Source organism: Ornithorhynchus anatinus, chromosome X2 (genome assembly GCF_004115215.2).
Source record: "Ornithorhynchus anatinus isolate Pmale09 chromosome X2, mOrnAna1.pri.v4, whole genome shotgun sequence".
NCBI classification, from domain to species: domain Eukaryota; kingdom Metazoa; phylum Chordata; class Mammalia; order Monotremata; family Ornithorhynchidae; genus Ornithorhynchus; species Ornithorhynchus anatinus.
The window spans coordinates 14,389,554-14,416,483 of NC_041750.1; the positions used below are offsets into that span (position 1 = coordinate 14,389,554).

Genomic DNA, 26,930 nt, shown 5'->3' on the forward strand with positions numbered 1-26,930 from the left:
TGGGGTAGATTCAAAGTATTCAAGATGTCCCACGTGGGACTCACAGTCTTAATCCCCATTTCCCAGATGAGGTAACTGAGGCACAGAGAAGTGAAGTGACTTGCCCAAAGTCACATAGCTGATAGGTGGTGGAGCCAGGATTAGAACCCAAGACCTCTGACTCCCGAGCCCGGGGTCTTTCCACTAAGCCATGCTGCTTCTCTACTTATCATTTCTTACTCACTGTAATTTACTTTAGTGTCTGCCTCCCCTCCTAGATAACAAACTCTTCAAGGGCAGGGTTCCTTTTTACTAATTCTAGTGTACATTGCTTTGCACACACCAGATGCTCGATACATGCTATTGATTGATTAACCAGAAGTTGAGTTGGCAGATGGTAGTATTGAAAAGAGGGTCATCTTGGAAATTTGGGGTTAACTTCAATGAAATGCCAGTTGAAGCAGCTCAAGATGGAGCGACACACATGGAATATGCACCAACATTTTCATCCTAATTATATGATTATAATGGGTGACTTTAATGCCTAAATTGGAAGTGATAACATGGAAAGTTATCAGACCCCGTGGAATTGGCAAACTAAAAGGGATTGGGGAATTTTCTTCAGTGAGAGTGCCAGACACTGTCTTGTGATTACCAACACCATTTTTTCGTAGGGATCCCAACCTTTCTTTTTAGGTATGGAGACCAACTGGGGGCAGGGCTTTTGGCTTCTGGTTCCTGCTGCTATCATCAGCCAAATGACAGCAGCTCCTCTTCCCCTCATCTCCTCATTTTCCCCTTTCCTCTCCTCCTTCCGCCCTTCTCCTCCTATCCTCTTTCTCCTCTTCTCTTGCCACTTATTTTCTCCCTTCTGTTTTCAATCTACCCCATCAAAGCCCTGCCCCTTCAGTAGCAGTAGAAGATGAAGATGATGGTATTTGTTAACCGCTTACTATGTGCCAAGCAGTGTTTAAGCGCTGTGGGAGTTGCAAGGTGGAAAGAGTAGTGACATTTACTCTGCCGTCACCAATCTAATGAATTACACAACATGGTGGGCGTATACTGCCTGAACAACTCTACAAGCTGTTCATCAGTATGTTCAACTCAAGGATAATGCCATGAGATCTCCAGGGTAACACAACCTGGAATTTGTAGCGTGCCTGAATTTTTCTTATGCCCTTTCACGTTACTCATCCCAGTTTGTCCTTAGAACATCCCTGCGAGGTAGAGGCAAGTATCATTTTTCCATTTGACAGATGAGGAAATTAATTAATTCATTCAATAGTATTTATTGAGCACTTACTATGTGCAGAGCACTGTACTAAGCGCTTGGAATGTGCAAATAAGTAACAGATAGAGACAGTCCCTGCCCTTTGACGGGGGAGACAGACAAAAACAATAGCAATAAATAGAATCAAGGGAATGAACATCTCATTAAAACAATAGCAAATAAATAGAATCAAGGTGAAGTACATCTCATTAGCAAAATAAATAGGGTAATGAAAATATATACAGTTGAGCGGATGAGTACAGTGCTGAGGGGAGGGGAAGGGAGAAGGGGAGGAGCAGAGGGAAAGGGGGGGAAGAAAGGGCTTAGCTGAGGAGAGGTGAAGGGGGGAGGGTAGAGGAGGAGCAGAGGGAGAAGAGGGAAAAGGGGAGCTCAGTCTGGGAAGGCCTCTTGGAAGAGGTGAGCTTTAAGTAGGGTTTTGAAGAGGGGAAGAGAATTAGTATGGCGGAGGTGAGGAGGGAGGGCATTCCAGGACCGTGGGAGGACGTGGCCCAGGGGTTGACGGCGGGATAGGCGAGAACGGGCAATAGGCGAGGAAATGGAGGCCCGGAGAGGTTCACCCATTTGTCTGAGTTCAGAGAGCAAGCTGGTATTAGAGAGCCAAGACTAGAAGCCCAGTTCACTCATTCAATTCATTCATTCAATAGTATTTATTGAGCGCTTACTATGTGCAGAGCACTGTACTAAGCGCTTGGGATGAACAAGTCGGCAACAGATAGAGACAGTCCCTGCCGTTTGACGGGCTTACAGTCTAATCGGGGGAGACGGACAGACAAGAACAATGGCACTAAACAGCGTCAAGGGGAAGAACATCTCGTAAAAACAATGGCAACTAAATAGAATCAAGGCGATGTACAATTCATTAACAAAATAAATAGGGTAACGAAAATATATACAGTTGAGCGGACGGGTACAGTGCTGTGGGGATGGGAAGGGAGAGGTGGAGGAGCAGAGGGAAAAGGGGAAAATGAGGCTTTAGCTGCGGAGAGGTAAAGGGGGATGGCAGAGGGAGTAGAGGGGGAAGAGGAGCTCAGTCTGGGAAGGCCTCTTGGAGGAGGTGATTTTTAAGTAAGGTTTTGAAGAGGGAAAGAGAATCAGTTTGGCGGAGGTGAGGAGGGAGGGCGTTCCAGGACCGCGGGAGGACGTGACCCAGGGGTCGACGGCGGGATAGGCGAGACCGAGGGACGGCGAGGAGGTGGGCGGCAGAGGAGCGGAGCGTGCGGGGTGGGCGGTAGAAAGAGAGAAGGGAGGAGAGGTAGGAAGGGGCAAGGTGATGGAGAGCCTTGAAGCCTAGAGTGAGGAGTTTTTGTTTGGAGCGGAGGTCGATAGGCAACCACTGGAGTTGTTTAAGAAGGGGAGTGACATGCCCAGATCGTTTCTGCAGGAAGATGAGCCGGGCAGCGGAGTGAAGAATAGACCGGAGCGGGGCGAATCACCATCCAAACTATGAAGGAATCTCACTACTCTCCCTTTACTGCAAGGACTGGGCAGAGACTTTTTGGACCTATCGTTGAAGGAAATTATTGACCCCCTTACTCCCAGTATAACAGCATCGCTTTAGACCGCAAAATGACAGCAGATACAATCTTTACAGCCCATCAGATAGATAAGACCTCTCTACAGTTTTCATAGACCTTATGAGAACCTTCAACACATCATCTTATTCCTGAAACGGCATACTAAAGCTGGCAGTCTGAGAAGTACACTAAGTGTATGAAACTGTTTCATGGCTCCTTCTGGTCAGGGAACGCATCTACCGGCTCTGTTACACTGTACTCTCCCGAGGGCTTTAGTAGAGTGCTCTGCATGTAGTAAGCACTCAATAGATGCACCTGATTCATTTTTTTAATGGAATTTGTGAAGAGCTAACTGTGTGCCAAGCACTGGGGTAGATATAATCAGATTGGATGCAGTCCCTGTCCCACATGGGGCTCACAGTCCATCCCTGTTTGCCAGATAAGGTAACTGAGGCACAGAGAAGTTGAAGTGACTCGCTCAAGGTCGCATAGCAGCACAAGTTGTGGAGCAGGGATTAGAACCCACGTCTTATAACTCCCAGGCCCAGGCTCTTTCCATGAGGTCACACTGCCTCCCTAACGGAACCACATGGCTGGTATTGACCTAATCGGTGGGTTACCCTATTTGATCAATTCCCCATTGCCAGTAGAGTAAATTAGAAGTGTGTAATAGGCCCAGTCTTATTTAGTCTCCTCCATGCCACACTGCCCGGAGGAAGCTAGGAAGGTCCGGGATGCAGGGGTTTGTATATACTCTCTGTCCTTCAGGAAACCATTCCAACTCAATAGACTAAGAACGCCAAAGAGAGACCCATAGGCAATCATATCACAGTTTCTTTGTGTGGAAGACAGCACTCTAGGATCACCCGCTCGAGAAGACATGCAAATAATTGTAATCTAGTTGCCAAATCAGCCAGGTTCTCAGACCAGGTTCCCGTGGTCTGAGTGAATGCACGTGTAAGCTGTCCTTCAAATTCAAAGATGGTGCAGCAAGCAGTCAAGTTTTAAAAGGGACTGCAGGTGTGACCGAGAGAACCAAAGCGTGACTGATTAACCGGTGGTATTTATTGAGCATCTGCTCTGGGCAGAGCAGTGTACTAAGCACTTGGGAGGTGACAGTACATCAGAGTTGCTAGGCAAGTTCCCTGCCCACACAGAGCTTACAGTCTAGAGGATGATCTCTTCTGTATTGTGTGTATGTAAAAATTGCTGCTCATTGCAGGATTACACTCATTACCCATTGTGTCCTCCACCATCTTTGATTCTTCTCCTTGGTATTACGAACATCCTGAAGCCTCTGCTCGAAGCCAGTTACTCCATCTCTAATCGCTGCATGCCAGGCTGACCTGTCTTCCGGTGCTGTCTCCCCACTGTCCACTACTATACCATCTAGTTTGAGCTTTTGCTTCGTTTTTTCTTTGAAGCGTTTCTTCTGTCCCTCTTTTCTTCGATTACCCTATTTCTACCTTTGTAGAGCGATTGTTCGGATATCTTAATGGCATCCCTTCCTCTCACACATCCTGTCAGTGAAGGTGGGTTGTAGTGAGTCTGCTTTCGGTCTCGTGGTTTGACTGCATTCCAGGACCCCCTTGCGAGCTTGTCTTGAAAGTTAATGCTAGCGGTTGGGCACGTGGGGAGTTCGTGGAAGCATCCTAGATGTCAAATGGGCTGTCTCTGGCAAAAACCAGGACTCATCGCTGTAAAGAAAGGTGGACTCTACAAGTACCAATTGTATTTGGAATGTCCATTCAGTACTGTACTAGATGTTTGGAAAAATGCAATTGGAGCATATGACATATTCCCTGCCCTCAAGGAGTTTACACTGCTTCCAGGGGAACAGACATAAAAAGATTTAAAATAACAGCACACTCCCACTTCTGAATGACCGCAGTATCCAGAAGATCTGGAGATGATGTCACGTACTAGCTGTTGAAAGGAAGCAGCATGGCCGAGTGGATAAAGCACAGGCCTAGGAGCCAGAGGACCTGGGTTCTAATCCCAGCTCCGCCACTTGTCTACTGTGTGACCTTGGGAAAGTCACTTAACTTCACTGCACTTCAGTTTCCTCATCTGTAAAATGGGCATTCCATAGCTATTCTCCCTCCTGCTTAGATGCTATCTGGCCTGATTAACTTGTATCTAACCCAGCATTTAGAACAGTGCTTGGCACGTAGAAAGCACTTAAGTGCCATAAAAAACCAAAACCAAAACAATAACCCATAATAAGTTATGGTTGCTGAATGACGTTAGAAGAGTGATCTGGGCAGCCACGTGATGTATTGATTGGAGAAGGGAGAGGCTGGAGGCAGGGAGGTCGCAAGGAGACAGATGCTGTCATCAAGCCAGGGTGTAACAAGTGCCTGGACCCGTGTGGTGGCCATTTACGTGGAGAGGAAGGGGTGAATTCTGGAAGTGTTGGGGAGGAAGAACTGATGGGATTTGGTGACAAGGAAGGAGTCTAGGGTAATGCCAAGGTTATGGGTGTGAGCAATGGGGAGGGTAGTGGTGTGAATACTGATGAGATGGTTAAGTGAAAGGGAGAGTTGGAGGGAAAATGAGTACATTTTCCCTCACTTCCATCCTCTTGCCCTAAAGCTCTCTCCTGGCACCTGTGACTGCCTAATGACTGTAGTCCCCCCTTGTCTCCTTGGCCACAGGGCTGGCCACACTATTGGAGAGATCGCAGGCAGGTGGGAGCTTTCCATAAAAGGGTGAGAGGAGCTCGGCCGTGGCAGAGAGTTTTCCTAGGACTGGTGAAGAGTGGGGTGATGCCAGAGTGATGCAGCTATGGAACCACTGTCACCGTCTGAGGGGGCATTTGAGACAGATTGTTGAGCAGCGTTCAAGAGCAGCTGTAGTGACCCCAAGCTGGGATCTGGGAACTGCCTCAGTGGTCCGAGCGGGGCCCCTGGATCCCAGTAGGAAGAGCTACAATCATCTGAGCTGGGAGTACAGGTTTGGAGAGGTGGTTCATTAGCCCCAGCTGAAATCCGAGAACAGCCTTGGCGGTCCAAGCCAGGCTCCAGGTTTCAGGAAAAAGCCACAGGGCTGTGAGCAGGGGCGTGGAGTTTAGGAGCAGCTGTGGTGACCCAAGCTGGTATCCTGGAAGAACAGACGCCAAGAACTGGAAACAGCTGCAATGACCCAAGTAGACAACCGGGGTGCTGAGAGGTTGGATTTTAGGTGCACCCATCAGGGCTAGAGAGGATTGGAGCTGCCATGAGGAGGAGGTATCCACAGTAAACTGAGCCAAATCCCAACCATGAGCCCGTACGTTCATTCAATGGTATTTATTGAGTGCGTACTGTTTGCGAAGCACTGTAGTAAGTGCTTGAAGAAGATGAGGCCGGGACTAAAGCATCTGGCCATGAGGAGGGCCTGTAAAATTTTCCCCCATGCCCCCGGCCCCGGCCCCCTATGGCTCGCAGCAAAGAGAGTCATGCTTGGCATGCCTGAGGGATGTCAGGAAACTCCCCAGGAATAGTGGAGGCAAGGTGTTCATTCAGTCGTATTTATTTGAAGGTAGAAAGGGGAGAGCTGGTTCACCACCAGCAGTGCTAGACAAGTAAGTAGAAAATTGAAACAAGGTGGCCAATTTATCACATGGGGAAACTGGCAGACTAGGAAGGTAGTGGGGCATTAGGCTTCAGACCAAACTGAGTTTTTACAGAGCATGTATTACTGTTCAACCTTCTCTAAGGTTATGAGACCTACAACCCTATAGACGCCACAGCTGACTCCTTGAGCAGTTCCATCAGTGACGCTTATGGGTCACTGAGATCACAAGCACTGAAGTTCTGTAACAAATTGAGTCTCCTAGTATTGAAGCCCCCTCCCTTTCCCTTCCACGTCACCCTTGCACCCCTATACCTTTTAAGCACTTGACATTCGCCCCACCCTCAGCTCCGCCACATTTCCGTACTTATCCGTAATTTATCTTAATGGCCCTTTCCCCCTCTAGATTATAAACTCCTCGTGGGCGGGGAGCATGACTTCCAATCCTATAACGTACTCTCCCAAGTGCTTATTCCGGTCCTCCGCACACAGTAAATGCTTAATGAGTACCATCGATTGCTTGATTGACTATCTTTTGCTGGCTGGTACGAGAGGAGAATAAACGATGTAGGATGCTCAAATCCCAACCGCTGCTCTTTTAGGAATGCAGTGAAACGAAGGTCCACTCCATGATATTTTAGTTGATAACTGGCGATGGCTGTGATGGACGGAGAAGACTGGTGCTCCGCAAACGAGACAGGAGCAGTTCTTTGAGCAGTGGTTTTGAAAGGATTGTGATACAAGGAGGCAAAAATGAAAAAGAGCACCAGGGCCTGCCAAGGAATATAGCAGTAATAGAAAGGCCAGACTTCATGTGTTTATAGTGTAGCTGGGAATTATGGTCCCACATTGGCCTTTTTAATTTATTGATCATTTACTGTGTGCAGAGCACTGTACTAAGCACTTGGGAGAGTACAGTACAACAGACATTCCCTGCTCCCCACAAGCTTACGGTTTAGAGCGGTATATTCTTCTGGTACAAAGGATAAAATTATAACCTAACACTAAAAATATGAAGTCTCCACACAGGGTTGGAGGTCCAAGATGCCCATGAGATTCTTCATTCCCCTATTTTCATTTATTTGTTTTTCAAACCTCCCAGGTAGAAGTGTTTTTCCACCCTTACCCTCACTGCAAACCGCATGCCAATAAAATCGGGAACCCCAAGTAGCAGAGACAAGCTGTCTTGAAGGTATATGTGTGGATGTCCTCTCACTGAGGTGTGCAGAAATGCATACATGTCCACACAGAAAATACCTCTTATATCACAGGGGCTTCTCTTCTTCTTGGAGTTTCTGTCCTTGTTCTTGGAGCCACTGCTTGTTAGTTTCTATTTTTAAGGCTGTCTCGCTATGACGTTCTTTTGCCACTATATAAAATCAGGGTACACCCCGTTCTGCCAGAACATGTGTTTTCATTACACATTTTGGCAAGGACTATTGTGAGGGAATTAGGGAATGCTTGTCATACAGTGTGAGCCTCTTTCCATACAGGACACTAAGTAGCAGAAACAACTTATGCACATGCACATATACATGGTGTGCCAGTTGGCCCCAGATAAAATGAGTACTGTCGTGTAAGTTTTCCTTCCCATGGGATTTTGTGGCAACAAAACTTCCATGTTTGGGGGAAAAGTGTGCATATATGCACACCTGGGACTCTCGAGGGTATTTTGGTTGTTCTGTGTGCAGGAGTTCGTAATGGAATTGAGAGGGTATAGAAAATGGCTATCACAATCATCAAGGGGAAGGCAAAGCTTCCTTATGAGAATAAATGGAAAAGATTAATAATAATGATGGTATTTGTTAAGCGCTTACTCTGTGCCAAGCACTGTTCTAGGTCCTGGGGTAGATACAATGTAATCAGGTTGTCCCATGTGGGGCTCATGGTCTTAATCCCTATTTTGCAGATGAGGTAACTGAGGCCCAGAGAAGTGAAGTGACTTGCCCAAAGTCACACAGCTGACAAGTGGTGGAGCTGCGATTAGCACCCGTGACCTCTGACTGCCACGCCCATGCTCTATCCACTGAGCCACTCTACCTCTCATAAAAAAGATTAGGATCCATCGGTCTGGAAAGACAAAGGCTGAGAGGGAGCATGATTGAAGTTTACAAATCTTGAAGCGTATGGATAGGGCAGACATGGGTTTTTGTTCCACACATTCTAAACCACCAAATTGAAGCTTGATGAATGAATGGGCGAGTGCTATCGTGTTTTTGTGTGATGACGTGTTTAACTTGTGTCTCTCTATGTATGGAGTGGAAGAAGGGAAGGCAGAGAGTATATCTCTTTAATGACCTGAATAGCTTTTGACAGTGTAGTGTTTTTTCTTACATACATTCACGAGTGGGTCTGTGAGTGTTTCTGGGTTTGTGTCTCTGTTGGGTATCAATATATCTGTATGCATTTTACCATGTGGAAATGTTGATGTGGGCCTCTAAAAGTGAGGGGTGGCCAAACTGTGGTTTGTGAGCCTCGTGCGGCATTTCCCCTGCTCTGTGGCTTGTGGTTACTTATTTATTTTAGCCCCAGCTTACAATATACCGCTGTTCCAGCCCTTTCAGCCACATGGGCAGGGCGGGGAATTGACACCCAGCTCTCCTCTCATTCCCGAGTCCCCATGTGTCTCGCTCACTGACACAAATCCCGGGGTTTGTGTCCGTGTGGTCTATTTTGTGTCCATCGAGAGCCGTATGTTTTTCCCTGGATGTTTGATTCAGTGGATGTTTGATGTGATTTGCGTGTGTGTTTGTATGTGAGCGTTAGTATGTCAGTCTTTCCGACAGTGAATGTTTTTAAGTCGATTGTGTGTGTGTGTGTGTGTGTGTGTGTGTGTGTCTGTGACTCTGTGTTTATCATGTCGGAAAGAGATGCTTGGGGGAGAGGCATTGTCGGCCGCAGGCTATGCCACTGTCCTCTGGTAAGTGATTCTCTCCTCCAACTGACCAAAGCCCCGTAGGAAAAGACAACGTAGTAAGCAGTGCTCACTCCATAGTAAATGCCACTGATTGGCGAATGGTGTTTTTACCCTCAGAGATGCCAGGGTAGAAGGGAACCCAAGTGGTGACGGTGAAGGGCAAACTGATTCTATGAGGTTTCACCAAGTCACGAGAAATAGAAGTTCCGGTTTTTACCGAGCACCCACTGGGTGAGATACATTGAATAATGCCTTGAAAAGGTCCTACAGAAGAATGGGACATGTTTCCTGCCCACAAAGATTTGGGCTCAGTGGAGGGCTCTCTGCTGGGTGCCTAAAATATCTTTACTATCTTTCAGATTTACAGACATCAAAGATTCCTCGGGAAAACTCGATTTTGGCCTGCTTTCTCCACCTAAAAAGGAGTACTGGGCTATGCTGGCCTACAATCGTTCCAAACTCTGCAATATACTCTTCTCCAATGAGCTCAACAGCCGTCTCTCTCCCCATGGGGTCACGTCGAATGCAGTACATCCTGGAAATATGATGTATTCGTCCCTGCATCGCAACTGGTGGGTGTACACCGTGCTGTTTACTTTGGCTCGGCCTTTCACGAAATCCATGGTAAGTGAACTACTTGTAGCAGATTGCATATTGCCAGCTTTCACAGTTTTGGAAGTGAAGTGGTGCAAAATTCAAATGTGCGTGTTTTCTTGAACCTCTTCCTTCGTCTAACTCTGAAGCATGATTTTGAAAAGTAAGTGCATTAGGAGAGTATTCTGAATCGTGCGTACGTCTGTTTTGATTGAATCGGTCCACTCTAAAATCATCTTAAAATGCTGGACTGCTACATGACAGTTGATGGTTTTCAGATGTTCTGAGAGGTAGAGCTTGTAGTTTTGGAGTACTTGTTAAAAGATTTTAAAGATAAAGTTTAATGAGTCGGGCGTTTGGTTATTGGATATTTTGTTTCAACAGTTGTTTGTGGTTTGGGATTTGTTAGATGAGCCTAATTGTGTAACTATGTCCTTGTTGAGAATCTCTTTCCAGGACCCAGAATGCGTCTTTGGCCCAAAATGTCTTTCATTGATTATCCACCCAAAGGTGCATCGTTTTGGGTGGCTGGATGGTAGTTTTTAGGTGTGTTTGGAGATAAGTGGAAAATTGAAAGTGGTCATTTTTGTGCTGGAGATCATTTTAGGTGGGAATATAGCCTTATGCCCAGTGGATTCAGACAAGGAGTGCTTCAAGCGTTCCAAGAACTCCGATGTACAAATATTAGTTGCTTTGGGTGATGCACGTATCACCAGAGCGGCGGGATTCATTTCATAAAAACGGAGAGGCATTTGCTAATCTTCAGGTTGTTTTTCTCCCGCCCAAGTGCACTTATATCTTTAGAGTTACAATAATTTTAATTTAGGATTTTGCATCATGTAAATGTTGAACTTGTGTTCCCGTAGTCCAGGTGTACCAGTTGGTACCGTTTGCGTGTCTCTGAACACTCCTCAGTGCTGTGTAAGATTTGTTCCCTTTCTTTCTGTCAGTTTATTAATTTTGAACGTAAAAGGGAATTTTTCATGTAGTTCCCGCTACACATTTCTACAAACAGAAACCTAACTACAGTGAAACATAGGATCCTGGATTTTATGCTGTACTCCAAGGCCCATTCTGATTTTGGCATTGAAGTAGTTTTCTTTTGAAATAAGCACTGCTGTCCTCTTTCTGGGAATGCTAAACACAACAGAATCTTTTCCTAGGAAACCTGCCCACAGGTCTCTGGGTTAGCTATCTCCCCTAAGTATTGAACAGCAGTATTCTAATATCAACCCTTTTTTTATGTTGCTGTGACTTGCTGTGACTGGTGATTTTAGTTACAATAATTAGGTCACCCTTCATGGAGGCAGGCTATTTTAAGTGCCTCTTTAAGGAATATTGTTGCAGATCAGTAATTTTCAATTGGATGTTCTTGTGCAACTTTATTAAATGTAATCTGTCTTTTCAATGTTGCTCTTTTACAGTTATGCACTTCTAATTGTTGCTGTAAATGCATTATTGCTTTGAAATTAATTAATTTTTCCATTTTGGCTGCCTGCAGTATAATAATCACTAATGAGAAATTTGGGTAGATTAATTCTGAAAATAGTGACCCCTACTGATAAAATCCACATTTCTGCCGCCCACCTCCCTGAAACGTTGGCTTACCTGAGAACTCTAGCAGACAGTAGCTGGAAGCTGACCTGAATTTTTTTTCTCTTATTTTGATTAAAAAACAACATAAAAAAGATAAACGGTAAATATAGGAATTCATTTTAGGCGATTGCCCAGAAGAATCCTGTGAAGAATTTTAAGCTATCGGAAAATACTTTTGCCATGCCAATTAATTTGTCAAGCCCCCTGGTTTATTGCCAGAAATTGAATTAAATGGGAATTCAATGTGTTTATAAGTTTCCAGTATCCTAAAGACCACAATAGCTAGTCTGCTCCAGGGTGATCTAGTCTTTAGTGTAAAGTTTAGCGTTCAGCATTATCATCATGTGCAGCCCAGTATTTTTCTTGGCAGATCATAAGCAGGGAGAATATAATGTTTTGGGTAGCAAGGGCTTACCAGATGTCTTAGGGAACTAAATTTTCAAATCCTTTCCCATTAAAAAATGGCTGGAGTTGGTAGAAGTTGTGAGACTATTAAGTTACGTTTCCTGTTGCAGAGCGAAGCCAAGCATTTTGCTGGAGTTCTCCCAGATGTGTTGTTGCCTTTTTCGCGTCTATGGGAGTGAAACGCCGGTTCTCTTGCAAAGTAATAAATTGTAACTAGAAAAGCACAAGATGTCACTCCTTCCACCTTAGGAAGCCAAAGCAGGGTAACTCTGCCCTTGAATAACCTTCTGTACCTAGAATATTTCAAAAAAATCTTTCTAGATTTTAGAATGGATTTTCTAAAATTCTAGATTTTCCTTTAAAATATTTGCAGCTGACAGAACTGTGGATGTTTTGAAGAACCCAGAGATACTTTTAGACTCTTCTGACTAGAGTCCCTTTAGCACACCCTGTAGAAGGGGGAGAGGCCGAGAAAGGGACTCACCGATGCTGCCTGGGAAGTCAAACAGGGTTTCCATCTAGGTATGGGGAAAACTTAACTGGTCGTCCGGTTGCCGTTAAAGCGAGTACAGTGTCTTGTCACTGCAATCCCGGCATTAGGATTTACTTCCTTAGGTGGGGGCCCTCTAAGGATCGTGGACTGTATTCACGGTCGACGCTACCCTGATTACAAGAGAACCTGCTCAGGGTGGTCCCACAGTGAGAGTGAGAGCAGGTGGGTGGGGGGATGGGTCCCCACTTCAAAGGAAAGGACACACGCAGGTGGAAGTGGAAGGTCTCTGCAGGGAGAGATGGCTCACGGGTCAGGATGGGGGGCTTCTGGTACCCTCGCCGAAGGACGTCATCTCGTCCTAGCTCTGTACACTGAGGCCACATCTGCTCATCGCCAGAGGCTTTTTCAGAGAACTCTGAAACACTCGTTCAGGTTTTGGAAGCGGCCTTCCGATTGCCCTTCCTCAATTCGCCATTAGAAATCACCATGAACTGATCCTAGGATTGGCTTTCGTTGCCAGCGTGTTGTCATTTCTTTTGTGATTCGGATGAGCTTGGCCCCAGAGTTGTTCATCAGAATGAGGAAATCTGAAGGAAGCTATGGCTGCACCGATTTCACATGTGGTCTAGACAAGGGGTTTGTTAGGAAGCACCTGAAAGGAAATGGGGCAGGGCACGCTTAACTTGTAAATTTTCTAATGAGCATTGAACACCATCCAAAATGAATTATTTTCATTTTTCGTTTTCATTATTTTTCCTCTGTCTTCATCCCTTAGAAGGCCTGCGATTCTTTGAACCTTCTCCCTTGCTTTTATTTCAAACTTCCTTTGCCTTCTCAGTGCTAGTCTTCTTTCTCTTTCAGTCTCTCTACCCCTCGTTTATTCCCTTCTAGTGGTCGTTACCCTTCTTTCCAGTTTAAGTGCCAGCACTGATAAATCCATGCCAGAAGTTTCTGTTCGCCCTGCTACAGTGCTTCTTCTATGAACATTGATTTTCGTATAACTTAGTGTAAAAGTCGATTTTTGCCCCGTGAGATTTTAGGGCATCAACAGTGTAATGGTTTTCCATAGAAAGAAAGGGGATTCAAGTGTAGTGAGATAAATGATTTAGAAGATTGTATTTTTTATGCCCTTTACTAATTGAAATTTTATTAAAACTAACACGTTTTCAAGTGGTTTTTGATGTTGCAAAAATTAATTGGTCCTCTAAAACTATCTACTACTTGTCACTTTGAGTTCAACATAAGGAGGTGTTTTGTCTTTTTTAATGTCTTGTCAAAATTCCTCATCTGGATTAACGCTATTGGTCCTTAAATTGTGGATTTAGTCAATTGGATAGTCAATCAACAATTTGCGCAATTTATTCAATGCTTCTGGGTACAGGACCCAGTGGGATTGCCAAGAAGTAGAAGATCTAGTTACTGCTCTCGAGGATGTAGAATCCTGTGGGAGAGTAAGGCAAACATCCCAGTGAATACAGATTAGGAATACAAGAGAAACATACCCTCTTGCTTTGTTGGGCCGATGAAAGGTTATGACTGGAGTGGGGAAAGTGGGAGAATGGGAGAAGGGAAAGGGGGAAGGAGGGGACATCCTTGGAATGACTGGCCAGTGGAGAAGATTCCCGAATGCTCGGTGAGCAATGTGGGAAATTGACCACATTGGGGAAAAGCCAGTTGGTAAGGAGTTTCTGTTTGATGTAAAAGTGGATGGGCAATCACTGGAGGTTTTAAGGAGTGAGGAAACATTTCTGTAGAAAAATGATCCAGCAGGGACAAGGTCTGGGAAGAGTTTTACATGTTTTACAATTTTACATGTCTAAAACTGAGCTCCTTATCTTCCCTCCCGGAGCTCTTATCCTCTCCCTGACTTCCCTGTCACTGTGGACGGCACGACTATCCTTCTCGTCTCACAGGCCCACGACCTTTGTGTCATCCTTGACTCAGCTCTCTTATTCACCCCACACATCCAATCAGCCACCAACACATGCCGGTCTCACCTTTACAGTATCGCCAAGATCTGCCCTTTCCTCTCCATCCAGACGGTGATCGTGCTGGTACAGGCTCTCATAATATCCCAACTGGATTATTGTGTCAGCCTTCTCTCTGATCTCCCTTCCTCCTGTCTCTCCCCGCTCCAGTCTATTCTTCATTCCGCTGCCCGGATCATCTTCCTACAGAAACGCTCTGGGCATGTCACTCCCCTCTTCAAAAACCTCCTGTGGTTGCCTATCAACCTTCACATGAAACAAAAACTCCTCACTCTTGGCTTCAAAGCTGTCCCTCACCTTGTCCCCTCCTACCTCACCTCCCTTCTCTCTTTCTACTGCCCAGCCCGTATGCTCCGCTCCTCTGCTGCTCACCTCCTCACTGTCCCCCATTCTCGCCTATCCCGCCGTCGATCCCTGGCCCACGTCCTACCGCTGTCCTGGAATGCCCTCCCTCCTCGTGTCCACCAAACTAACTCTCTTCCCCTCTTCAAAACCCTACTGAGAGCTCACCTCCTCCAAGAGGCCTTCCCAGACTGAGGCCCCCTTTCCCTCTACTTCCCCTCCACTCCCCCGCTCCACCCTCTGCTCTTCCCCCTTCCCCTCCTCTCAGCACTGTGCTCATTTGTATATATTATTTATTACCCTATTTATTTTGTTAATGAGGTGGACATCCCCTTGATTCTATTTATCTTGATGATGTTGTCTTGTTTTTGTTTCGTTCTGTTTCGCTTTGCTGTCTGTCTCCCTCCCCCGTTTAGACTGTGAGGCCGTCATTGGGCAGGAATTGTCTCTAACTATTGCCAAATTGTACATTCCAAGCTCATGCTGCACATGGTAAGCGCTCAATAAATACTATTGAATGAATGAATGAATGAAAGAGGCAGGAGGCAGGGAGGTCAGCAAGGAGGCTGATACAGTAATCAAGGCAGGATAGGATAAGTGGAGAAACAGTGAGGTCTGGTGGATATTACACAGGCCTGGAAGTCAGAAGGATGAATGAATGAAAGAGGCAGGAGGCAGGGAGGTCAGCAAGGAGGCTGATACAGTAATCAAGGCAGGATAGGATAAGTGGAGAAACAGTGAGGTCTGGTGGATATTACACAGGCCTGGAAGTCAGAAGGATGAATGAATGAAAGAGGCAGGAGGCAGGGAGGTCAGCAAGGAGGCTGATACAGTAATCAAGGCAGGATAGGATAAGTGGAGAAACAGTGAGGTCTGGTGGATATTACACAGGCCTGGAAGTCAGAAGGATGTGAGTTTGCATCCCGGCCCTGCCACTTGTCTTCCATGTGACTGTGGGAAAGTCAATTCACTTCTTTGTGCCTCAGTTACCTCATCTGTAAAATGGGGTTATGATTGAGAGCCCCATGTGGGACGGGGACTATGTCCAGCCCAATTTTCTTGTATCTATCCAGGTGTTTAGTACAGTGCCTGGCACATAGTAAGAGCTTAACAAATGCCATGATTATTATCGTTATTATTATTTATTGTATTATTATTATTTATTTTTATTTATTATTATTAGTGCTAGAATTAACGTGATAGTAGTTTGAGTGAGGGGAAAGGGTGGATTTTAGCAAGTTTTGTGAAAGTTGAATCTACAGGATTTAGCAAAAGATTTAATATGCTACAAATATTCTGTGAAAGACCAGCTGAAAGTGGGGTGTTTGCCTGCATATTCATTTGTAAATGTTTGGTTTTGTGGTGCGAAATGGGAAAGGGGAGGGAGGAAGTGAGGCATCTGGTATTTTGAATGCTACCTTACACGGGTTAGAACAATTATATCGCTATACAAATACAGAGGGTTTTTTGTCACTTTTAAAAAGTGAGATGATTTCTTCAATTGTATGAGGAGTTTGCTGTAAGATGTTTGGAATTTTCAAATATTACAACAGTGGGAGATTTCAAAAAGAGGTTTAGTAGAAATGGCACACCTCAGACTGAAAAAAATGATCCAGGTCACCTTTCCTTTGAAAGATATACCCTTGGAGAGTGACAGAGCCTGGCAGTTTAGGTTGGGCTCTTAGTCACGTACAGTCCTAAAGACAAGACAACCCCTGTGGGGATTCGCCTATAGAGAGAGTGCAGCTTTTGGAAATGTGGTATATGGGACCGGTTTGTGAAGAGCATTGTGAATAGCTAGTCCCATGATTGTGTGTACATTCTAACTGATAATACCCAAAGTCACTGATAGTAGCGTATACCAATGAGGCAGAGCTGTATGTTGTACTAATCTGTACCGTCCTTCACTGTGCGGTCACTGTCCTGGGCTGATCCATCGACCGTGACACTCTTCCAGCAGTGTGGCTCACCATACAAAGAGGTGTGAAGGGGGACAAGGAGGTGAGAGAGAAATTAAAATGGAGTAGACTGGCAGGAGGCATGGAATGTGAGGAAAAGAAATGTATTTGTGTTGCTGAAGAAAATGGGAGAATCAAAAAGGAAGGTAAAATGGTCCCTGAGAGAGGAAAGACAGACCATTTTGGTATGGCCATTTTACCCGAGCTGGGCATTAGAGAGGTGGAGGTGGAATCATTTCACTCTTTCAGGAACAGCACTTAATGATACCTATTGTTCTGCAAGCGTCATTCATTTAATGTCCACTCTGCTACCAGGGCATCCCTGAGAAGCAGACAAGCCAGTTCATGTGAGGTGGGCATAATATTAGCCATTTGCTTCCCTTAGGAGGCTTGGAAATGTATTTGGGAATATCTCTTTCTCCAAGCACTTGTTCTGCAGTCTAACATGAGATGATATTAAAAGCATTGAAAATTCAAATCAAGTGTGCCATGAACCAACAGAAATGTATATTTGCACCTTCTCTCATGAATTATTTTTAAAAAGAGTATTTCTTGGGTTGTAACTAGTATGAAAATAAAATGTTTGATATGTTATTCATTCTTAATGCTAACTAACCTGCTTCATTTTTGAAGATTATCATTGTCCAGTAGATTAGTTAGAAATACAGTTGCTGCTGCTGTCTCACAGAAAGGAGAGACACTACTCAGTATTCCTGTCAGCCATCTCACTGTTGCTGAATACATGGGGGCCAGGCATTTGGATGGCACACGTTGCCACTACGGCAAAAAATAAAATAAAAATCAAGTATCAAGTACATAGTCTACTGTTGGTTGAATATCCCTCTCCTACTCCCTCTTCCAACTCCTAAATCAATCAGTCAATCGTATTTATTGAGCACTCACTGAGTGCAGAGCACTCCCAAGTTCAGAGCGCTTGGGAGAGTACAGTATAGTAGAGTGGGTAGACACGCTCCCTTCCCACAATGAGCCTAAAGTCTAGAGGGGGGGACAGTCATTAATATCAATAAATAAATTACTGATATGCACATAAGTGTTGTGGGGCTGAGGGAAGGGTGAATACAGGGAGCAAATGAGGGTGATACGAAATGAGAGAAGAGAAAATGAGGGCTTAGTCGACGAAGGCCTCTTAGAGGAGATGTGCCTTCAATAAGGCTCTGAAGGCAGGGAGAGTAATTGCCTGTCGGATATGAGGAGGGAGGGCATTCCAGGCCAGAGGCAGGATGTGGGCGGGAGGTTGGCGGCGAGATAGACAATATAAGGGTACAGTGAGTAGTTTGGCATTAGAGGAGCAAAGTGTGTGGGCTGGGTTGCAGTAGGAGAGCAGTGAGGTAAGGTAGGAGTGGGCAAGGTGATTGAGTGCTTTAAAGTCAAGGGTAAGGAGTTTCTGTTTGACGTAGAGGTGGATGGGCAACCACTGGAGGTTCTTAAGGAGTGGGGAAACATGGACTGAACGTTTTTGTGGTAAAATGATCCAGGCAGCAGAGTGAAGTATGGGCTGAAGTGGGGAAAGGCAGGAGGCTGGGAGGTCAGTCAATTAATCGATGGCATTTGAGTGCTTATTGTGTGCAGGGCACTGTAGAAGCATTTGGGAGAGTACAATTTGACAGAGTAGATGCAATCCCTGCCTACAAGGAGTTTACAGCCTAGAGGGGGAGAGAGACATTAAAGTACAGAGGGACATGTACATACGTGCTGCGGGGTATAAAAAAGAAAAAAAAAAAAACAAGTGCGTAAGGGTACAGATCCAAGCACATAATGATACAGAAGGGTGGACAAATAAGGAAGTGATGCAAATAGGGGAAGGTTGGGCTTGGTTAGGCAAGGTGTCTTGTAGGAGATTTGATTTTAGTAGGGCTTTCAATGTTGGGAGAATGGTGGGCGGTTGGATATAAATGAGGAGGGAGTGCTAGTCCAGAGGGAATGAAGTGCGTGGTTTGGGTTGTAGTAAGAAATCAGCAAAGTAAGGTAAAAGAGGGTAAGCTGATTGCTGTGATTCTTGTTTATTTATTTTAATGTCTGTCTCCTCCTCTGGACCTTATGCTCATGGTAGTCAGTGTACATGTCTGCCAAGTCCATTGTGTGGTACAAGCACTTATGGTGATGATGATGTTTTTGTTACTTGTTAAGCACTTACTATGTGCCAAGTCCTGTACTAAGCACCAGGGTACACACAAGGCACACCGTCCCTTTCGCACATGGGACTCACAGTTGAAATAGACTTGTCTTAGTTGTGTTTTCCTGGGTGGTGAAGGCCATCACTAGGGTGAAGTCAATTTGATTATTCCTTTATTTCTGTTCTTAATAATAAAGAAGAGGAGACTGACGTTCGAGGGGGTGGAAAAGACACAGATCAAAGACCAAGTGCACAATGCGCTTGTCTAAGGACAGTCAGGGAACGGTTTCCATCCTAGGATGGAAGTAGGTGCAAACTAGAGAACAATTTTGAGTCCAATAGGAAGATGGAAATGGAACCGGTGAAAGCGATGGGAGAAGAGGCGGATGTGATGGTTTAGGTCTTCGGTGGCTCCACGTGCCAGCAGGGTCAGTCTGGGCCAAGAAGTAAGGAGAATCTTGTCTGGCGGGCTCAGTACATGAATCTGAGCCATTCCTTGGGGCCCTGACAGAGACCAAGACTGGCTTGTCCAGGGTGGGCCCAATATATTTCTACCGGGGAGCTCCGCGCTGACCCTGGCCTGGAATTTGGAGCACTGACATTTACGGAGACAGTGGAAGAAGGAACTGTAATAGTCAGGGAAGGAAGGGATAAAGCATGAATGCTGACTACAGACGATTTCCTTTCATTGAAGCAATGGCCTTTGGACTCCGTTCCTTTTCTTCAGATAAGCAAGGTTGACTTTCCTGACTCTGAAACTGACCTCATGAATTTGTAACTACATGGTGGAAGGGTATAGTGTAGTACAGTGCTCTACACGCAGTAATCGCTCACTAAATATCAACAATGATGGTGATGATAATGAGTGCCTTAAAGCCAGTGGAAAGGAGTTCCTATCTGATGCAAAGATGGGTGGGCAGCCACCAGAGGGTTTTGAGGATTGCGGAAATGTGGACTGAGTGGCTTTTTTTAGAAAAATGATCTGGGCAACAGAATCAAGTATGGACTGGAGATGGGAAAGAAATGGAAGCAGGAAGATCAGAAAAGAGGCTGATGCAGTACGCAAGGCAGGCTATGGAAGAGCTTGGATCCGTAGTAGCAGCCCCTAGAGATGTTGGGAATGTATAACTGACAGGATCTGTTGACAGACTCAATATGTCTCTTTTAAAGAGGGAGAGGAGTCAAGGATCATGTCAAGGTTACAGGCTCAACTTGACCGTGAGTATGGGGGTGTTGTCTTTTACCTTTACATTTTCAGGGAAGCAACATGGTGTATTGGGTAGAGCATGGGCCCGGGAGTAGGTAGGTCATGGGTTATAACCCCGGCTCCGACACTTGTCGGCTGTGTGACCTTGGACAAGTCACTTCACTTCTCTGGGCCTCAGTTACCTCATCTGTAAAAGGGGGATTGAGACTGTGAGCCCCACTGAAGAAAGGGACTGTATTCAACCTGATTTGCTCGTATTCACCCCAGCACTTAGTACACTGTGTGGTACGTAGTAAGCGCTTAAAAAATACCATAATTATTATAATAATTAGTATTAAAAAGTTCCCATCCCCGCCCCCCCACCCCACCCCAGTCCATCCTTTGCGAGGTATGGAGCATACCTTTTGCATATCCTTATGATGCATTCCTGAACTGTGCAGCAGATACAATGTTCTAAGAAAATTTGGAAACAGAAGAAAAATAAGTTAGACTTTCAAAGGTCATATATTGTCATAGACTGTCTTTATATTGATAGTTACCCAAATTGTCATTGCAAAAGTCTATCATCTAACTGTGGTATGGTGTTAGACTGTGACCAGAAATACTGCACTAATTAGAACTGATCTTTTGAAGCTTCGTTTTAAAGCTCCATCAAGATATATTTTCACTGGTCCGTTAAGCCTGAGACCATTTTATCCAGTCTACAGATCTTTTTGCTTTCATTTTCTTTTGGAGAAGTAACAGTATTTAGGAAATTTTGGTGAATAACCCTTCCTTCGGCACAGTCATGTTTCCAAAAAGTGAGCGAAACTCTTTCAAGTGCTGAAGCTTAAGTTTTCATTTCGTAGAACCACTGCTTTATAAATAGCCTGGTCTGGAAAAAAAAATGATAGTGGTGGTTGATGATCATATTTTGCTTCTAAAATATAAAACTATTTTACTTGAGCTGGTTCTTTTTACTTCCCACTTAAAACAGTTTTTCAATGAGTTTCAGAGGATGGGCTCCTTTAATCATTTACATTTTGAAAAGCCAAATGCTCTTTAAGAATCCAAAGTTATCCAACAGAATGTATAGTGTTTGTTCAGCTGGAGAGCTTATTTATTTGAAATACTCGGAGAAATCTCTTCTGACCTCACAAGAAAGGAAGACTAAATAGCAAGAGTGTCCAAGTAATCTGAGCTAAAGTTCCTTCTTTCAGAGAAATGTTCCCCCGCCCCGGGCCCCCAATGAATGGGTGGTGTCCAAAAAAAATATAGTATATCAACTGTTGAGAACTGCATAATGTTTTCTTAATATTTTTAGAATTTGTTACAAAATGTGGAAACTGTTTTCACTTTAAAAGTTCTAGGCAGGTGGAGGCCATAACTGTCAGCTTTTCTTCAAAGTGTATTTCTATGCCTTTTTTGTGCACTATGCCATTCATCTCTGTAAGACTTTCTCTAGTTGAAATGACTTGTTAACTATATTTTGGAAATATCTACATTAACATTCTTGAATAAGTATGGTTTACAGAAGGCATTGAGATATTTTTAAAAAAGATATACAAGAATCAGGGAATTGGGTTTCGGATATTATCAAATTACACAAATAGTGGAGTTTCCGTCTTTGGTTTTCCTCTTAGTTCTAACTTATAAGAACAGAATATTTGCTGGGGTATTCTGGATGAAAATGGAAGGGAACATGGACAGTATTTTTCCACACTAATGGCATTTTTTTTCCCTGATTTCAAGGCATCATTTCTCTCCTTTGACACAGGACATGTCATCCTTTAATGACAGTCTGTAAGTCTTGTCAGCCGAAGGACTGTGCTAAAATTATACTAGAACTGGAAAGTCAGATTTTCATAACAGAAAATGAAGCTGAGAGTTGGCAGTTTCTTTGTGAATTCAGTCAGTGTAGACAGTCAACCTAAATCAGTGGATCCTGTGCAGACTTCTGACTTATCTGATAGAGTGTCAGGTATTCAGCTTGGATTTTTACAGAATATTTGCTCTCTGCCATAGGTGCTACAGAAAGCAACCAGGCCTGAGCAGGAGGGAGGAAAAGAAGGTTAAAGGCATGATTACGATGACCTTTAATAAAAAAAAAAAGTAAGGTCAATTTCCTTAGGTTCATCCTAATGTTTTACCTATGTGTAATTTCTATTATATCATGTGTTTTCATTACACAATTTGGCTACAATACAGTAGAAGTGTTAGTGTTACAATACAATACAAGGATCTGTTCTGGGGATCATATGATCTTCCCATAAATCAAGGTTCTTCAAGCACACAATTACTGCATTATGGCAGATATGGCATCCTTTCCCTCCTTGACTACTGCATGTGTCTCTTTTCTGACCTCCCCGCCTCCTGTCTCTCCACACCCCAGTCCATACTTCACTCTGCTGCCCGGATCATTTTTTAACACAAATGTTCAGTTCACGTCGCCCCACTCCTTGAGAACCTCCAATGACTGCCCATTCATCTCCGCATCAGACAGAAGCCCCTTACCGTTGGCTTTAAAGCACTCAGTCATCTTGCCCCATCCTACCTCACCTCACTCATCTCCTCTACTGGCTGGCCCACAGACTTTGCTCCCCTAGTGCCAGTCTACTCACTGTGCCCCAATCTCATCAGTCTCTCTGCTAACCCTTTTCCCACATCCTTCCCCAAGCCTGGATCTCCCTCCCCCTCCATATATGCCAGGCCACCACTCTCCCCAGCTTTGAAACATTATTAAAGTCACAGCTCCTCCAAGAGGCTTTCCCCGATTAAGCCCTCTTTTTCCCGGTTCGTTCTCCCTTCTGTGTCGTCTACACCCTTGGATCTATGACCTTTGGACATTTGAGATTGTCTCTCTTTGTGGCTGAATTGTACTTTCCAAGCACATACTACAGTGTTCTGCACACGGTAAGTGGTCAATAAATAGGATTGAATGAATGACTAGCACAGTGGTCTGCACATAGTAAAAAGCACTCAATAAATACCAAAAAAAGACTTACAGGGAGCTCTGTAACTTGGGGATTGTATTTGTGAAAAACCTCACTTTATGGAAAAATTGCACCAAAGTAATCATGTAGATTGTTCAAATACACCAACATGATCCATCAATAAATCATATCTGAGCACTTACCGTGTGCAGGACACTGTACTAAGCGCTTGGGGGAGTACAACACAACAATATTACAGACCCATTCCCTGCCCATAACAAGCTTACAGTCTAGAAGGGAAGACAGACATTAATATAAATAAATAAATTATGGATGTGTACATAACTGCTGTGGGGCTGGACTGGTGGTGATGAATAAAGGGAGCAAGTCAGGGCAAAGCAGAAGAGAGTGGAAAAAGAGGAAATGAGGGCTTAGTCAAGGAAGGCCTCTTGGAGGAGATGTGCCTTCAATAACATTACATTCAAGTAGAGATGTCTTGAAAGCAGGGGGAAATGTGAGACTGCAAAGAGGTCGAAATGTAGATTTGGGAATCGTCCACATAGAAGTGGTAGTTTGAAGCCATAAGAGTGAATGAATTCACCGAGGGAGTGGGTGTAGATGGAGAATAGAAGGGGACCTAGAACTGAGCCATGAGGGACCCCCACAGTTAGGGAGTGGGTGACAGAGGAGGAGCCCACAAAAGAGACTGAGAATGAGCGGCCAGTGTGATAGGAGGAGGACCAGGAGAGGACAGTGCCAGTGAAGCTGAGGTTGGATCCTGTTTCCAGTAGAAGGCAGTGGTCGACAGTGTTGAAGGCAGCTGAAAGGGTGAGGAGGATTAGGGTAGATGACCTTGGAGAGAGTGGTTTCTGTGGGGTGACTTATATTTTTCCAAACAAATTTCTTTGTTACCGTCATGCCCGTCAGTAGCAGAATGCTTGCATCCTTGCCATTCAGTACGATTTGAATGCAGTAATTATTGTAAAGTTGCTAAAACTCAAAGGAACACAATAAACTGTGCAATACAATGCAGTAGGACTGAGGTAGAGGCTGGAAAGCGTAACGGTATTAAGCCTTGACCAGTACACACATATAGCCATTTCTTCCTGCTTGCCCCAGTTTGTAGATCATGTGATACCAGAACAGATGTATTGTTGTGGGGAAAATATTCCCCATTTATGTCATCATGTTACAGCGAAACTGCTTAGTGAGAACACATGCTATAGCAGAAATGAAGGTACCAGCCCAATTTTTCTAGAAAATCATTCATTTCAGACCATCGTTAACTGATTTATTGAATACCTGCTGACTGCAAATCAATCAGTGGTATTTATTGAGTACTTACCGTGAGTAGAGCTCTGTACATAATCTTGGCAGAGAACAACAGAGTAAGTAGACATGATCCCTGCCCCCAAGAAGCTTATAATCTAGTTTTGCACTAAGTACTTGGGGAACATAAAGAGAAGTAAAACAGTGCCCTTGTCCTTAAGTAGCTTACAGTGGGGAAGAAATTAGCCCCAAATTTCCAAACATACAATAGGAAGAATAAAATGTAGATTCAAATGATAAACACAAAAGTAGGCAATTAAATGATGAACAAACATACATGCATGCTAAAATGACTGATTGAACAACATGACTAGGAAGGTGCGGGTTAATCAGGGAATATCTTCTGAACAAAGTGACATTTTAAGGTGGCAAGGTGGCCGGGGAGGGTGGAGAGTCCATATGGAGGTGTGCCGGGGGGTTGGGGGTAGGGGGGAAAGAGGCATATCTGTAGGTTTTATGTGAGAGATTTGTGAGCAAAGTATAGTTAGAAAGTTAGCTTGGGGTTACTGAAGAGGGTGAGCTGGATACAACAAGATAGATTTAAGAGAAGCAGCATGGTGTAGTCGATAGAGCATGGGCCTGGGAGTCAGAAGGTCATGGGTTCTAATCCCGGCTCTGCCACGTGTCTGCTGTGTGGCCTCAGGCAAGTAACTTCACTTCTCTGTACCTCAGTTACCTCAGCTGTAAAATGGGGATTAAGACCATGAGCCCCACATGAGACAGGATCTGTGTCCAACCTGATTACCTTGTATCTACCCCAGCGCTTAGAACGGTGCTGGGCACATAGAGCTTAACAAATACCATCGTCATCATCATCATCAAGATGGAGGCAGCTGATGAAGAGCTTTGAAGCCAAAGTACAGAAGTTTTCATTTGATGTGAAAAGAAATGGGTAGCCATTTCTGATGTGTTCTGATGAGGAATTTAGAAAGATGATGAGGTGAAGAGAAATACCATTGATTGATAAGGCAGTTGTATGAGAGACTGAATAGAGAGGAGAGAGGCTTGTGGTGGCCAGATGAGTACCCTGCTGAGCACTTAATGCAATGCTCTGCACATAGTAAGCGCTCAATCAGTAAACTGAAAGAGTAAGAAGGTTGTTAGAGTTATCTGGCTAGGAGATGATGAGCACTTAATAATAATAATGTTGGTATTTGTTAAGCGCTTACTATGTGCCGAGCACTGTTCTAAGCGCTGGGGTAGACAAAGGGGAATCAGGTTGTCCCACGTGGGGCTCACAGTCTTAATCCCCATTTTACAGATGAGGTAACTGAGGCACAGAGAAGTGAAGTGACTTGCCCACAGTCACACAGCTGACAAGTGGCAGAGCTGGGATTCGAACTCATGAGCCCTGACTCCAAAGCCCGTGCTCTTTCCACTTAGCCAGGTGGTAGTAAGGGTGGAGAAGAAGGAACAGATCCATCCGGTGATATCGAGGAAGGACCAGCGAGATTTAGAGACGGAACGACTGTGGGAGATAAATGACAAAGAGAAGGCAAAAATCTCTGCTTCTAGGTCAGGGAGAATGATAGTGGTGTTGACATTGATGTAAAAGTCAGACAGAGGAGACGGTTTAAGAGGGAGACTGAGGAATTCAGTTAGGGAAATATTGAATTTAAGGTGCTTGGCAAGTCATTCTGAGTGTGAGGGCACCACACCCTTGTGGGAAAGGTGGGGGAGTGGAGGAGGAGAGCGGTGGCAGAAAACAGCTCGAAACGGGGGAGAGCAGGAAGGGAACGGGGCAAAGGAAGGAAATTGATTTACTGTTCCGACTGGATGAAATATTAGGTGTTGGGCTTGCAGATCTTGGGGTACTTCAGCAATGATGGCTGTTGGCATCTCAGGGTTGCACGCATTGTGAAATGGCCATAAAACTATGGATCAATAGTCAATCATTGGTATTTATTGAGCACTTATTATATGCAGAGTACTTTACTGAGCACTTGGGAGAGTTTGATACAACAGAGTTGGCAGACATCTTCCCTGACCCACGATGAGCCGGCATTCTAGAAGGGGAGACAGACATTAATATAACTGAGTAATTGATAACTTAAAGATATGTACATAGGTACTGTGGGGTTGAGAGTGGGGCGAGGATCAGATGCCCCAAGGTCGCATATCCAAGCACACAGACTACATAGAGTGGGCAGGCAGCATCAATGACAAAGCCATTGTTTTGAGAAAAAATACCCCGGTTGCATCGTGGGTGATGTTTGTACTGCCATCAAGGAGTTGGATATGTGTGATATAGACCCAGGGAGTTCAAGAAGGACCAGTGTTTTAAGTTTCTTGTTTACTGGAGAGGTGAAGGTTCTGTCTTGGTAGAGTTGACTTTTGTCCCCTTCTTTCTTAGTCTATGTGTACTGTGATATTTTGATCGATTTTGGGCTTCAGATGCTTCACCTGATTCATAAAACACTCATCAAAATCCCTTTTGGATAGGCCTCTCTTTATTTTCATCCCTGTTGATCTTTTTCGTATTTGTTTCCCACCCACATCATCAGCCTCATTTCTATCCATAGCTATAAATCATACAAAAAAGTTGATTTTTTAAAATTTATTGTTATCCAAAAATGTAAAAGCGGTGCAAATGATCTGGGACTAGGCAGACCTCAAAGAATGCTGATTTTTCACCAGTATTTATAAAGCACTTTGGGGAATCTCAAAACAAAAATGCCAATAAGCATTATCTTAGGCAGAGATAATGATAAATATT

General features: G+C 44.5%; 1 protein-coding gene across 1 annotated transcript in view; it reads left to right on the plus strand.

Moving 5' to 3' along the window:
* WWOX (WW domain containing oxidoreductase) overlaps positions 1–26,930 on the plus strand; it is a 1,106,560-nt gene that overhangs the window by 369,913 nt on the left and 709,717 nt on the right. The window contains exon 8 of the mRNA XM_029052831.2: positions 9,616–9,880. Within this exon, the coding sequence (XP_028908664.1) occupies positions 9,616–9,880 (265 nt within the window). The remainder of the gene's footprint in view (positions 1–9,615; positions 9,881–26,930) is intronic.